The following is a 14569-nucleotide window of genomic DNA, read 5'->3' as shown; positions in this document are numbered from 1 at the left end:
TCTACAGAGGCCAGACGTTTAAGGACCGTAGTCAACTAGAGCAAGCCTGCCCCCTGGGAAAACACTGCGCTCTTACTGTCATTGATTAGTGACACTTGAAAATGCAGGTCCAGTGTAATCACATCTTCTAATTTTTCATGGGAAGCTAGAAAAACCAGATATTATGAAATATTGGCAACTATGTCAAACTTTAAAACCACTCTGTAAGATGAAAAACAAAAATGTCTGTGGACCAGTTTGAGGCTACCAGTTTGAAACCTGTACTTTAGAGGATTCACCTTACACTGCAGCTTTCATTCCTCTGCACCATTAGTGTCTATGAGAAGAAACCAAAACCGGCTTCTAGTGACATGTTAAAGGAAAACTCTTGAGTTAAATTTATAAGTCAATAAGCCAAGCCAATTAGTCTGCCTGTTTACCTCATGAAATAATTTGTTTACATGTGTTTTAGCTGTGTGTTACCCACAGTGCAAACATCATGTGTTTATTACAAGTTAAGATTGATTCATATTTTGAAGTTAAGTGTAGAATTTTGCAGTCTCATATGTTAACAGACTTACTGTCCTTATCTAATGCACGCAAGGCTTTGGCACTGCGTTATCACCTGCAGAAAATACGTATTTTATCTTGTTTTACGGCAGTAGACATTACACAGCATCTGCAACCAAAAGGCTTTACTTACCCTCTTAGTGCTGTCAGAAATAGAATGTCACCAGCTGCATCCAAAAATCTTACCTTATTTATTTCCTGATCAAATAATGAATGTTACAGTTCTAAAAGCAGGAATTGGTGTAAAACTAAAGCATTCTAAATCTAATATGCAGTTGTCAGTTATTGATGAACTTCTTTTCCATTAGTATCAGAAAGAAATAGATAAGAGTAAATTTGGGGGAGAACTGTGTCATTCTTCCATCTTTTTTAAAAACCTCGTATTGAAGTATAACATACGTACAGAAAAATATGCAAATTAGAAATGTACAACTCAACGGATTTTCTCAAAATGAAGGTGCCTCTGTAATCAGCACCCAGATTAAGGAATGAAACACTTATCCATACTGCTGTTGATGGACATTTGGCTTTCACATTTGGGAACTGTTACCTTTAGTGCTGCCACGAACATTCCTGTACAAGCATTTTGGTGAACTTAGCACATATCTCTATTGGGTATATATATGTAGGCGTGGAATAGCTGGATCATAGGATATCCATATGTCTAGCTTTAATAGATTCTGCCAGTTTTCCAATGTGTTTGAACCAATTCCGACTCCACTAGCACTGTGTGACAGTTCTAGCATCCTAACCAGTGCTTGATCTTGGTGTTTTCATTTTAGCCATTCTAATGGATTTCTCCTTGTGGTTTGGATTTGGATTTATGTTTCCTGATGATGATTGAGTTGAGCACCTTTCACTTGCTTATTGGCCCTTTGGATATTCTCTTGTAAAGTACAGATTCAAGTCTTTTGCACTGGCTTTGTAAACTGTTTTTTTTTTTTAATATTTTAAGACTCCACTGTAAGATCTCTAACATCTTAGAGATTTGCTGATGTGTGTATAAAACCAAAATGGCTTTGGCCCCCAAGATTGCCTTGTAGGTAACTTTATAAACAAGAGGAAACGGTGTGTGTGATTTTCTTTTCAGGCTGTTTACACTACCAGCATTTATTATTGGTAAGAAAGAACAAAATAAAAGTAGTAAATACAGATATACTTTTTAAAACTTCAGCCTTTAGAATATATTGCCTGTTGCCTTTTTGGTCTTATGAACTCTGATTGGAAACAGCATCAGCAATTAATTAGTAATATGTTACTAATTAGAGGAGTAATTTAGAAAAAAAAGGTAGCTTAAATTTTTCCTTTTAAAAAATATTTGTCTGAATAATTGTTGGGGGTTTTTTTTTTTTTTCCTGCTTACAAGTAATATCTGGTTGTGGTCAAAACTTTAAAAGTTATAGAACTACATAACAAATTAAAAGTCTTCCATAATCTCAGCTCTCAGAGATAATTGTTGGTGTGTTTTCATCCAGATTTTCCTTTATGAATTTGCTAACATATATTGCAAATGATATACTCTACATAGTGTTTTGCCACTTGCTTTTTTTTTTTAAATTGTTTTTGCAGTGTGGTTGATTTATACTGTTGTGTTAGTTTCTGCTATACAGCAGAGTGAATCAGCTATACATATACATATATCCACTCTTTTAGATTCTTCTCCCATATAGGTCATTACAGAGTATTGAGTAGAGTTCCCTGTGCTATACAGTAGGTCCTTGTTAGTTATTTATATATAGTAGTGTGTATATGTCGGTCCCAGTCTCCCACTTTATCCCCACTCCTTTCTCCGTAAGTTTGTTTTTTACATCTGTGAGTCTGTTTTATAAATAAGTTCATGTGTACCATTTTTTTAGATTTCACATATAAGCGATATCATATATTTGTCTTTCTCTACCTAGCAATAATTGTTGTGACTGAATTTTTAACCTAACAATAATTGTTGTTACTGAATTTTTAGCCTAACAATAATTGTTGTTACTGGATTTTTAGGAGTTTTTAAAAAGATTATCTATGAGGACTTCCCTGGTGGTCCAGTGGTAAAGAATCTGCCTTCCAATGCAGAAGCAGGTTCAATCCCTGGTTAGGGAACTAAGATCCCACATGCCATGGGGCAGCTAAGCCTGCATGCCACAGCCACTGAGCTTGTGTGCCTCAACTAGAGAGCCTGCATGCTGCAAGCTACAGAGCCCAGGCACTCTAGAACCTGTGCACCACAACTAGAGAAGATTAAAACCCACACGCTACAACTAGAGAGAAGCCCACGCACCGCAACGAAAGATCTTGCATGCCTCAGTGAAGATATATTAATGTATATATGTTAATATATATTAAGATAAATAAATATTTAAAAAACAATATCCAATTATAGATAATTTAATTTATTTATTTATTTATTTATTTATTTGGCTGCGTTGGGTCTTAATTGCAGCATGCAGGATCTTTCATTGCAGCATATGGACTCTTCACTGCAGTGTGCAGGCTTCTCTCCAGTTGTGGCACTCAGGCTCTGGAGAGCTCAGGCTCAGTAGATGTGGCAGGTGGGCTCTGTAGTTGTGACACACAGGCTTAGTAGTCGCAGCACATGGGTTCAGTTTTCCCTCGGCATGTGGGATCTCAGTTTCCCGACCAGGGATCAAACCTGCATCCCCTGGATTGGAAGGCGGACTCTTAACCACTGGACCACCACGGACGTCCCGGATATTCATTATTGACAATAGGAATGCCTTATTGAATAGATAAAAAATAAAATGTAATTAGTATATTAATTTTATTAGTCTTATACACCTTTTAAATCATTCATTTTCTGGCAGGTTCAGTATGCATCTTTTAATTTACCCAGCACAGTTTTTTCCTAATACACAGAAAAATTCTAACTAAGGAAGATCTAAATTAATGGAGTTTATGAACAGGCTGAAAGTGGCTTGATTTTTCAGCAATTCTTTTTATATTTCAGGCATCCTAATAATGAAAATTCAGCTACCAGATTGGTAATTCTGACCATATACTCTTCAGGAGAACTTCTCTGGATTGAGCCTGTACTTTACTCTTTGTAATAGGGTGGTGCTTCTGATCATTTTAGGTGGCTTGGGTGGCTGTCAGATCAAGGAAGTATCAATACTTTGTAGAGAACCTAGTCATCCAAGGGTTATGCTTGTTTTCTACTCAGCATTATTGGGAATGTCATCAAATCCTTCCTAAAAGCAAGTATCCTGGTCTCTGATTGGAAATCTCCAAGTGGATTTTTTTCCCCCTAAGCAGTGAGACTAATTTAAACGTATATACTGTCAGGGTTTTTATAAAAGCAGTATGTGACAAATTAAAATAAATTCCAAGGTATTCTACTTTTTGATATAGTGTAACATCTAATGCAGAAACAAAATCTTCATTTTCCTGTAATAGACAGGCAACTCTTCAGATAAATCATTAAATTCTGAGGTCTGTAGTCTCAGCTGGTTTCACTTTATATTGAAATGAGAATAATTGAGCTGCATTTTCTCTATCCAGGCTTTAAAAAGTGTATAAAATAACATTGTTGAAGATATATTCTTTTAATACCTTCATTGTAACTATTGGTGAAATTCAGGTGGTTTGTGGGTTTGACTGTCTTGAGTTTCTTGTACTAAAGTAGTACTTTGGTAGTTGAAGATCACTTTCCAGTTTTGTTTAGCATTTCACCCAGACATGCTTTTATATTCCAGTGGGACCAGATGGAAGTTTCTCTGTGGATTATAGATTTGGCAACCTTAGGAAGAGAAAATAGACCTTCTTCCCTGGAGGCTCTTCAGTGACTGAACTGGCATGGTGTAATAGATGTCCTTAATAAGAACTGGTTGAATGGGAGAAGGAACTGCGCCAAGAGTGGAAACGCGGTGGTGTGTTTTCTGCTAAATGTGAAATGACTGGTTTTAATGGCTAATCAGACAATTGTGGGATGAATTGCTTTGTTCTGGGTCCCCAAAAAAGGTGACTCAAAATAATCTAACTATTAGATTTGCTTTCAAAACATTAGGATCCAAGAGAACATAAATGTAAATGTCTCATTCACTTCTTCAGTGGGTAGTATGGACAACCCAAATAAAATGACGGTTTGCCCTATGGTTTTTAGATGTTTCTACTAATTGTCTGGGAAAACAAGATTGTTTCCCATTTGTTCTGGAAACAAAGAAATAGAGCTACGGTTCTTCAAACTGTTTGTGTAAATGGTCAAATTACTTTTCTGTTTTTTAAAACGGTCTTGTTTCCTGTGCTGAAAACTCATTACCAGACTTACCCTGAAGTATGTTTTTGTCTGCTAAATTAAAGCAAATCAAAACAAAGAACAACCAAAAGCCCACCATAACCTGCATGTAGGTTTTTAGCAGTAAGGAACTACCGGTGACAGATGCTAAGCCATCGTCACGTGAACAACTTTGTTGTAATAAACATAAACAAGAGTTGCATGGTGGGGGAGCTACCAGAACTGATTGATCAGACTTCAGGGAGAGCCGTTATACCTTAAGCAGACAGACTGTTTAGGGAGTGTCTGTTCAAGTGCAAGATATTGGAAAGCTCACAGTGTGTGGTAGCTATGGAGGTTAAGGGCTGCTGCTGCACCCTGACACTTAATACCATATTTTATAGCTGTCTTTCAGTTTCAGTTAGGGTATCTTTCTATTGATGTCTTCTGTGTTACCTATTTTTTAAATAATTTGTTCCCTTTTAAGTTAATCATTTCATAGGGGCGGAGGGGGGAGTGGGGGGACAGCCTGCTGGGTTGAAGCAAAAACCTCTGAAGGAGATTTAATTCCTTGCTTAGGAATGTGGGGATTTATAATTAAACTGATTCATTGGGTGTTTGGCCAGTACTGACAGGCATAACACTGACTTTGACATATATTTTATGGAATATATGTAATTAATTAGACTTATCCTGTATTCCTCATGCTTATAAGTTATATGAAAAAATCAGATATTGCTTATAGAACTTTCATTACTTGAGATCTGGCTTTGCACGTACAGTTTTCTCTGTGCTTTTGAATTGAGGAAGGTATTAAGTGGGACTCCTGGAAGTCAAAGAGGAACAGGTTTAACAGGAGCCTAATCAGAGTCCCAAGATGTTTTGAAGGGTGGTTTGTTTATTTTGTTTTGGAAGGGAAGTGAAGGTTTTTATTTTTTAGAGTGCTCTCTGCAGTGAGAGTGATGCTCTTAGAGTGTCAGTGTTTGTCTTTCTTGTTTCCTTTAGGTTAATGTTTGAAATTTATTAATCAGATTGAGTAAAATAGTATCCTGCCCTAAGGGCTTTTCTGCTTAGTGGAAAAGCTGTGATTTATAAAGTCACAGTATAATGAAATAAAGTGATAATGAAAAGCCTTGGGCAGACTGGCCGTGTAATATATTTTAGGCTGTTTACACAGGTTGGTTTGTCTAATTATTATTATTATTTTTGTTCTTGTCAGAATTGTCATTTCTAATGGTAGGATCCCTTAAACTATTTAAACCAGATCTTGCTTACTACTGTAGAAAATAGGCTCAGAATTTCTGCTTAAAGTCCAAACTGGTCCTTTAAAGACTAACAGACGTTTGCCCTCCTCTTCAGTCAGTGAAAGGTGATAGTTACGTGAACCCTTACTCATTCCTTTCCACTTTGCTTTTAAACATCACATTTAGTGGAAGTGGATTTGCATCCCTTTGGGTTTTTGACCAAAGCACACACCCATCGCCTTCCTGCCTCCCTGGAACTGGTTCAAGATTTGGAGAGAAGGGTTTGTTTGGGGGCGTTTCCCCGTGTCTTATCTCTGTCTGAGCACATGCTAGGGTTGAATTTATTTTGACCCTGCCTTTTAAATTTGGATCCAAAGCAAAAGTTTAAAGTGCAACAGAAGAGAGTCTACTGAACTTTAGACATGAGGGATCCAGGGAGGAAGGTACGTACTTGCATTCTGAAGCTTTCTCATAGTGGTTGGCCATCTTTGTGCATACACACAATTGTAAGCTGATAACCTCCAGGCAAAGGGAGCGTGTTTAAACCTATGTAAAGATCTGTGTGATGCTTACATTGTGTGTTTATGTGCTTGATTGTACAGTGATGACTCTAGTATTCATAATCTGGAAATTGATGGCAGAACAAGTAAATTCTGAATTTTTATTTGAAAACCTTTTGGAAAAGCTTAGGTTGGGTATTTGCAAGGAAAAATGTATCATTTGTGATTGATCTTTAAGGGAATGACTGGATATAGATATTTTAGGCATTCTATCATTTTGTCTTCTACAGCATCAAATAGAGAGGGCTATAAATGGTTATTATTAAAGGTCACCCAAATTCTCTTCCAAGTTGAGAAGCAAGTCTCTCTCTTCATTGTTTACTATTTATCTTTATCCAGTAATTTTGAGCACAGTACCTTGTGTATATAGTAGGCTGGACTGATTTCTCTTTTGACTGATCTTTTCCAGAGCCTGGCCCAACTAGAGAATCTGTGCAAACAGCTGTACGAAACAACAGATACAACCACTCGACTCCAGGCAGAGAAAGCCTTGGTTGAATTCACCAACAGTCCTGATTGCCTGAGCAAGTGCCAGCTACTCCTTGAAAGAGGAAGTGTACGTAAGATTTGAAAAATCCTAAAGGGTAACAGATTTAGGAAAATATATTCTGGTTCTAAGTTTAGGGGTAGATTGGGATAACTTCCATTCCTTGATTTTTCTAAGTACCTCTGCCTTCTTAATTTCACTTTTAAAACACACCACACCTGCCAGGTTGGCAAAAAAGGCCTTACAGACTTACTAGGAAAATCTAATTGAGCATATATTTTTGTCCTGTAATTTTTCTCTTGAATCAAATTTCTGGGACTCCTTTTTGTTTTTTACACTTAGGTACCACTTCATATCCTTTACAAAGAAGACAGGACTGTATATAAATGACCTTTCTTATCCACAAAGTTCATGTCACCTCATAAGATCCCTAGTCTTTCTCTGTTTTTCCTTCCCGGTACCACAGCTGCTTCTTGTTGTCTTAGAAGTATAGAGGAAAAAATTACATTGACAGTGAAAATTACAGGAAGTTACAGTCTTTAAAATGGAATTAGAACCTCTTCCAGCATGAAAATGGCATGGAGTGATAAAAATAATGCTTTTAATGAGACATGATTTGATTAAGTTAATATTTTTGGCAAGATGGAGGTCTCAAGAAGGGTAAGCATCCATCCAGGGTATCATGAAAGGGCATCAAGAGAGTTAGAATCCCAGCTAGACCAGCAGCCAGCACTCTGCTGAAGAACTAGAGGAAATGTGAAAAGGAGGAAAGCAGTTAATTTGTTGACAGTATAGAATTCTAAATGACTTCATTTTTAAATTTGCATATGTAGTATTACAGAATTTACACAGTAAATAAAACAAATTACAGTTGGCTAAATAATATCCTTTAGTAGCTGAAAGAGCTCTTTTCTCAAGTATCTGAAAGTTACAGAGTCGTGATCAGAGACTGTGTAGTGCTCTGTTCTATTTTCATATGTAGTAGTTTGTATTGCTTTTCAGTCACTTGGTTCTAGGATTGATCCACTTAGATTTGTACTGTGGGAGACACACAGCTAGCTTCCATTTGACTCCCACTGGAGCCCCATGGTGTTATCCTGACACTGTTAACTCCAGTTCCTCATTCATGTTGACATTCAACAGGGTGGAATAAAACAGGGTTGGTGCAATACTAAAAACACTTAATTATAGTGGATTCTTCCTTTTTAATCTCTGTTGACTTCTTAGTGGTGTAGCAGATTAATTGGAACTGCATGCAGAAAGCATTTACATGTTATATAGTGTATAGTCATACACTATGTTCTATAGTTATAGTAGCTTCTCTTGCATTATTAGCAGTTTGACACACCTGCTTTAATCAGTTTAAACTATGTTCAAGGGTGTTGAATAAAAATCACGTCGAAGTCACTTTTATAGGTTTTTTTCCATAAGCTTAAGTTATTTTTATAACTGATGGTATGATGTAACGCCTATGGATAGCCCGCTGTCTTGAGGACTTATAGCTGCATGGAAAATTATATTTGACCCTGGATTAAATTATTTTGATGATTCTGAGTCTGACCTTGTTATATGACATTATATAATATATAATATAGCCACATGGAGGAATTTGAATTTGCACATGGCTCCTTCTTATACATTATGATCAGATAGAATACTCTTGATTCTCTGTGAGGTTAAAATTCATTAAAATCCACACTTGAGAATATGATAATGCTATTCCATTGCTTAGGGCATGATTTTTCTTTCTCATAAATAATTGTTATGAATTTAGTACGAAAACTAGCATATACATTCCCCGAAGCTATAGCTGATTGATAGTTGTGCTGATGGGAAGATACAATTTGGGGATTGACTATACAGCATAATGTGGTGGTTCCTTCTAGTACTACTTCTTCTTTTCTTTTTTTTTTCTCTCTTTTTTTTTCTTTTTTTTTTTTTTTTTCCTCTTTCTAATGCCATACAGTAGGAAAATTATGAGGTGAAACTTTTTGAAGCATCATTATAGCAAGGCTTTTGGAGGGAGAAGATTTCTTGATTTAAACAAAAGAAGAGATTTGTCTTCTAAAGATCTTAATATCTTTCTGAAAAGATCCTCTCTAACTTCTGCCCCCTTAAGGTGATACAGATACCTGTATTAGATTCAGTTTGGTCAGGCAGTCACTTTATCCTGCACTTTGTTCATGACTGAAATCAGCTTAATGAGCACATACGCTATGTGGGGCTCATTTTTCCTTAGTATGTGACCCTTTAAAATCCAGAAGATCAAGTATAGGAAAGCTGATTAATTTTCTTGAATCTGAGCACAGATCTCCAAGTTAAAAACTTTATGACTGACTGACTGAATAAAATTGAATTCTAAGTCATTTCCCCCCACTCTTTTCACAGTCATCTTACTCCCAGTTACTGGCAGCGACATGCCTTACAAAGCTTGTATCGCGCACAAATAACCCTCTGCCATTGGAACAACGAATAGATATTCGTAAGTAGAGAGTTATCTTTTTTCTCTTAAAGAAATTAGTTTATTTAGTGATGTTCTAGTAATAGTTAAATTTGTGTTGCTTGTTTGATAATGTTCTCAAATTGCTAAGCGTACAGAATATCTAGAATCCAGTTTCTTTCCAGAATTTGGGCTTAAAAGTGAAGAGGACCCAATATAATTGCTTCTAGATAAAGCCTGTGTTATCCCTTTCGTTTTCAGAAGGTTTTTTTCATTCAGTCTTTACTGTCATTAATAACTAAGAAAAACATCATTAAGGATTTTGAATTCTGTGCAGACCATGCTATTTAACCTTCAAGGGATAGATTCAAGGCTGCCTTCAGATTCTTCATTGTGATACGTATACAGTTCTGAGTTAGAAAGCCTATGAATCTTAAATTCAAAATCTCATTTCTCAGTAGTGTGAATAATTAAGGAAGTTTAGGATAAATAGTTTAAATTTACCATTTCTTAGACATTTAAAGACGTACATTCTTCCCTGGCAGAACCTTCTACAATGTAAATTATTTTTGTCTCATAGGGAACTATGTGCTGAACTACCTTGCCACTCGGCCAAAGTTGGCTACTTTTGTGACACAAGCACTTATTCAGTTATATGCCAGAATCACAAAACTGGGCTGGTTTGACTGTCAGAAGGATGACTATGTCTTCAGAAATGCAATCACAGATGTCACAAGGTTTTTACAGGTATGATTTATGTATTTGATGGAATATATGCTTAGTTGTAGATATTGATCTACAAATGGAATTATTCAGTATATTTTCTTCTGTGTCTTTTGAACTCTTAATATGTCTTGGCTTTACATATTTACATGTCAGCACAAGCTCTATTTCATTCTTTCTAATGCTTACATGCCATTCTAGTTTAAAATGCCATAATTCGGGGCTTCCTAGGTGGCGCAGTGGTTAAGAATCCACCTGCCAATGCAGAGGTCACGGGTTCGATCCCAGCTCCAGGAAGATCCCACATGCCGCGGAGCAACTAAGCCTGTGTGCCAAAAAAATAAATTTAAAAAAAAAAAAAAAAGCCATAATTCATTTAACTCTTACAGGTGGGCATTTAGTTAGCATCTGTATCTTGACTGCTAAATACATACTTCAGTGCCTATCCATGTGCATATATCCTTTTATACTTTGTGTGTTTATAGTATGAATTCCTAGCCTTTGAATTATTCAGTCAGAGGGCTGTGTGTATTTTGGATTTATAAGGATATTTCCAAATTACCCTCAAAAAAAAGTTGTTCCCTCCAACAATTAAAAGAATGTCTGTTTCCATGTTCCTCCACCCTGTGAGCTCAGCTTTTCTATTTTTCCAGTTTTGTAGGTAGAAAGAATTGGTAGCTCAGCATTTGAGTTATGAATGAGACAAAACGAATTTTCACATGCTAACTTACTACTTATTTTTATTTTTCTGTAAACTTCCTATTTATATCTTATATAAATTTTTTAGTCAGGTTCTTTGCCCTTTTTCGTATACAGTCTCTTTGTAAATTATCTTATGCATTCATTTGTCATTTATTTTAAGTGTGATTTGCTAGTTTCTCTTTCTATAATATATATGGTATAATGCTTATGGGTGTTTTTAAAATACAAAAGGTTTCAATTTTGATGAAGTCGGATTTAGAAGTCTTCCTTTATGGCAGTTAGATTTTATGTCCTGCAAAGCAACCGTTTTAAACTACAGTTTCTTTCTACCTTGTCTAGGCAGTTTTAATAGCAACACAGGACTCTGTTATTTCAAAAGTATGATTGCATTTCAAATGCTGAAATCAAGCTGCACAAGCCAACTCTTTCTGCCTTACTTTTTTTTTTCTTTTTTTCTTTTCTTTTTTTAGGATAGTGTTGAATACTGCATCATTGGCGTCACAATTTTATCTCAGCTAACCAATGAAATTAATCAAGTAAGTGCTACAGCCTTCCTCATTGAAGTAAGTGCCATATTTTTTCTTAGTATTGGTGTTTTCTGCTGTGTGTGGGATGATCTTTTTTGGCAGTTGTGTGCTTTTGCGGTAAGTGATTAATGCCCTTTTGAAACAAAATAGTTCCATTGGGTTTTCCTCTGTAAGTGCAGTCTACCTCACTCTTATTGTCCTGATCCCCTTCTGTCTCCAGAATATTTTTTTCCTCTCATCTCAGCTTTCCTAGGTTTAATGTTCATTGTTAGAGATGAGAGCAGTTGTTCTAAGTCAGAACTTAGGAAACAAGCATCATTGGTGTGTCCCTTCACCTGTATAAATTAATGTGTTTATAATCATTCAAAAATCAGTTCTCATGTGCTATTATTAAAGATTTTGCTGATAATCTTTCCAGAATGCATGAAACATTCTGCTAAATACCAAATAATTTTTTTAAACAGCCATTAATGTGACAGATTACTACAGAGGAAACACCAGTGGCTTTCTTTTGCTCTGGCTATTATTTTTTAGTCATTTACTTTTGTATCCAACTAAAATGTTATAATTATTGAACAGGCCAGAATTAATATTAAATTGTAACATCTCACCCTTCAGTTGTCAGCTATTAATTACGTTGGCATCGCTGTTGCTACTGCTTATATTTATGCAGACATTTTTATTAACCCTGAGAAATTTAAACTGTGAGTTGATACTGTTTTAAATGCACTAGCCTATAGCCTTTCAAAATCTGGAGTCCATATTGCGTTTTCTGTCACATACGATCCCCATTGCAGTTGGTAATTATCAAAATAATAGCTCACACTTTTGAGTGATTTCTATGTGACCAGCACTGTTCTAAACACTTTACTTATATTAATTTTATTCTCACAATAGTCATATGAGATAGGGACTCTTGTTTTCCCATTTTCTAGATAAGGAAACTGAGGCACAAAAAGGTTAAATAATTTGGTGTCGTGATTACCAGGCAACAGTATATGAATTCAGACCCACATAGGCTTATTGCGGAGCCTGTGCTCTTAACAACTAACTTGTTATTTAACCACTGTTACCCTTGTGGTAAGAGAGCATGCATTAATTAAGTACAGAGACTGTGGGGTTAATGCTCTCCCCTTTGAAGCTTGGCTGTACAAAATCCATTAGTGTTGATATTTAAATCTTTTCAAAATTTTATTTGTCTTTCTTAAGAAAATAATAGAAATGTGTGTGACATACTTAAGATGTAATTAGTCTCTGCATTATGATCAGATTATATATGGCATCTGGTGTATAATCTGGCATTACCTTTTTATCCCAGACATTTGTGATAACACAGTGACACTGAAGCTAAAATCGGAATGTTCTGAACCTCTATGTAATACACTTAATTTTCTGTTGGCTTCTTTTTTTTTTTTTTGGTTGTCAGATTTAAATCAGAAAGCATTTTTCTGTTACCATTCGTATTTGAACTTAGAAATAAAATTAAGGGAGGGCTCCATAACTTGGTTGTCTGTCAGAAGTCTTGCTGCATTTTTCTTTAATGTGCCAAAAGCAAAATGAGCTCCCTCCTGGATGATCAGTATATAAAAAAGATTTAAGCTTTCAGTAAGTGGTTGGACTGAAAATCCTCTTGGCCACCTTGAAGTTCCTTTATGGCACTTATTGAATACCTACTATGTGTCAGAAATAGAGGGCATACTAAACAAGTAAAAGATTTAATCCGTGACCACAAAAACCTTTAAAATATGACTGAAAATTCAGACAAGAACAGCGGAGTAAGTGAGAGACCAATATAACAACCAAATTTAAGTGCTCACTTTTGTGGTATAGACTACATGTTGAAATAGGTTAGAGAAGGAAGAGAGTATACAGGCTGTTGTCATGGCTGTTAGTCAGTGACGGTTTTGGAAATTTTATAGTAACTTCAGCCCTGACTGGATTGTTTACCAAAACCCAAGCCTTGTTACTGTCTGGTTTTGAGACTAAGCCACAATACAACATGATAGTAATTATTAGCAATGCTTTCCAATGGTTTGTTAAATTTTACCTTCCTAAGTGCAGAGGAAATTAAAACTTTGCAGTAGAGATACTCACCCCTCCTTCCATCTTCCCTCGGTATGCAGTACAGACATGATATCCTGGCTGGCTATTAGCAGCTTACTTTCATCTGCATCCTCTCACTAAATATGGTTTAATAGTAATTTAAATGTTTAAAATTATTTTGTTGTTTATGTTGGTCTTATTGAAACTCCTTCTAGTTTATTTGAAGTCTGCATGAAAATTTTTTTCTTTACAATTAATTCTAAAACTTGCGTTGGTTTATTTTTCTGCACAGGCAGACACCACCCATCCTTTAACCAAGCACAGAAAAATAGCCTCTTCTTTCCGAGATTCATCATTATTTGATATCTTCACACTTTCCTGCAATTTACTAAAACAGGTGAGATTGTTGGGCCATGCTTCACAGCTCTTTTTGAAGGATGAGAAGTGGGGGCTTGTTAGATGTCAGCTCTTCACTAACCCCACAAGAGTTTATGCATCTCTTCAATCATCCTCGCTCATGTAATGCATGTGTCCGAGCTGCTAAAGAAACTTGCCAGACTGGGAGAAAGAATTGTGATTTCCCTATTTCACATTTGTTCCCCTAGGTAAAGAGCAGTAAGTGAACACTTATGCCATGCTCCTGTTTTAAAGGAACTAGTTTACCACAAAGTTTGAGGGTTTTGTTGTTTGCTTTTTTTATATCCACATAAGATCTTCCTGTATGGAGTAAAAGCATCTTCGCTTTATGGTGTTTGGATTCTCAATGCTCTAAAAGCAGGCTCAGACTATATTGTTAGCATGCTAAAACTAGGCTGGCTCCCCTGTCCCCTGCTGAGTTATAGGCAGCAAACAACCCAGCAACATCTGTAAGGAAAAGCAGATTTTGAATTTTTAACATCCATTTAGATTTCATAACCTGAAGGGGTAGACAGTATCACAGAAGGAAATTACCTGTTTTAAAATAGAAAGTTGGTATTTCGAGTCATTTATTGATAGACTTGAACTAAGGAAGAAATGTTAACCTGTTAGTTCTAAACATTTATAACAGTGTTTGGATGCTTTGTCCCTATAGAAA

General features: G+C 36.0%; 1 protein-coding gene across 1 annotated transcript in view; it reads left to right on the top strand.

Annotated features, from left to right (window-relative positions):
• Positions 1-14569, top strand: part of XPO7 (exportin 7) — an 84027-nt gene that overhangs the window by 41863 nt on the left and 27595 nt on the right. Inside the window, exons 2-6 of the mRNA XM_057721655.1 lie at positions 6982-7128; positions 9448-9541; positions 10080-10246; positions 11395-11487; positions 13787-13891. Coding sequence (XP_057577638.1) covers positions 6982-7128; positions 9448-9541; positions 10080-10246; positions 11395-11487; positions 13787-13891 — 606 coding nt within the window. The remainder of the gene's footprint in view (positions 1-6981; positions 7129-9447; positions 9542-10079; positions 10247-11394; positions 11488-13786; positions 13892-14569) is intronic.

Source organism: Hippopotamus amphibius, chromosome 2 (assembly GCF_030028045.1).
Source record: "Hippopotamus amphibius kiboko isolate mHipAmp2 chromosome 2, mHipAmp2.hap2, whole genome shotgun sequence".
Taxonomy (NCBI): Eukaryota; Metazoa; Chordata; class Mammalia; order Artiodactyla; family Hippopotamidae; genus Hippopotamus; species Hippopotamus amphibius.
This window is presented reverse-complemented; position numbering and strand designations above follow the sequence as displayed.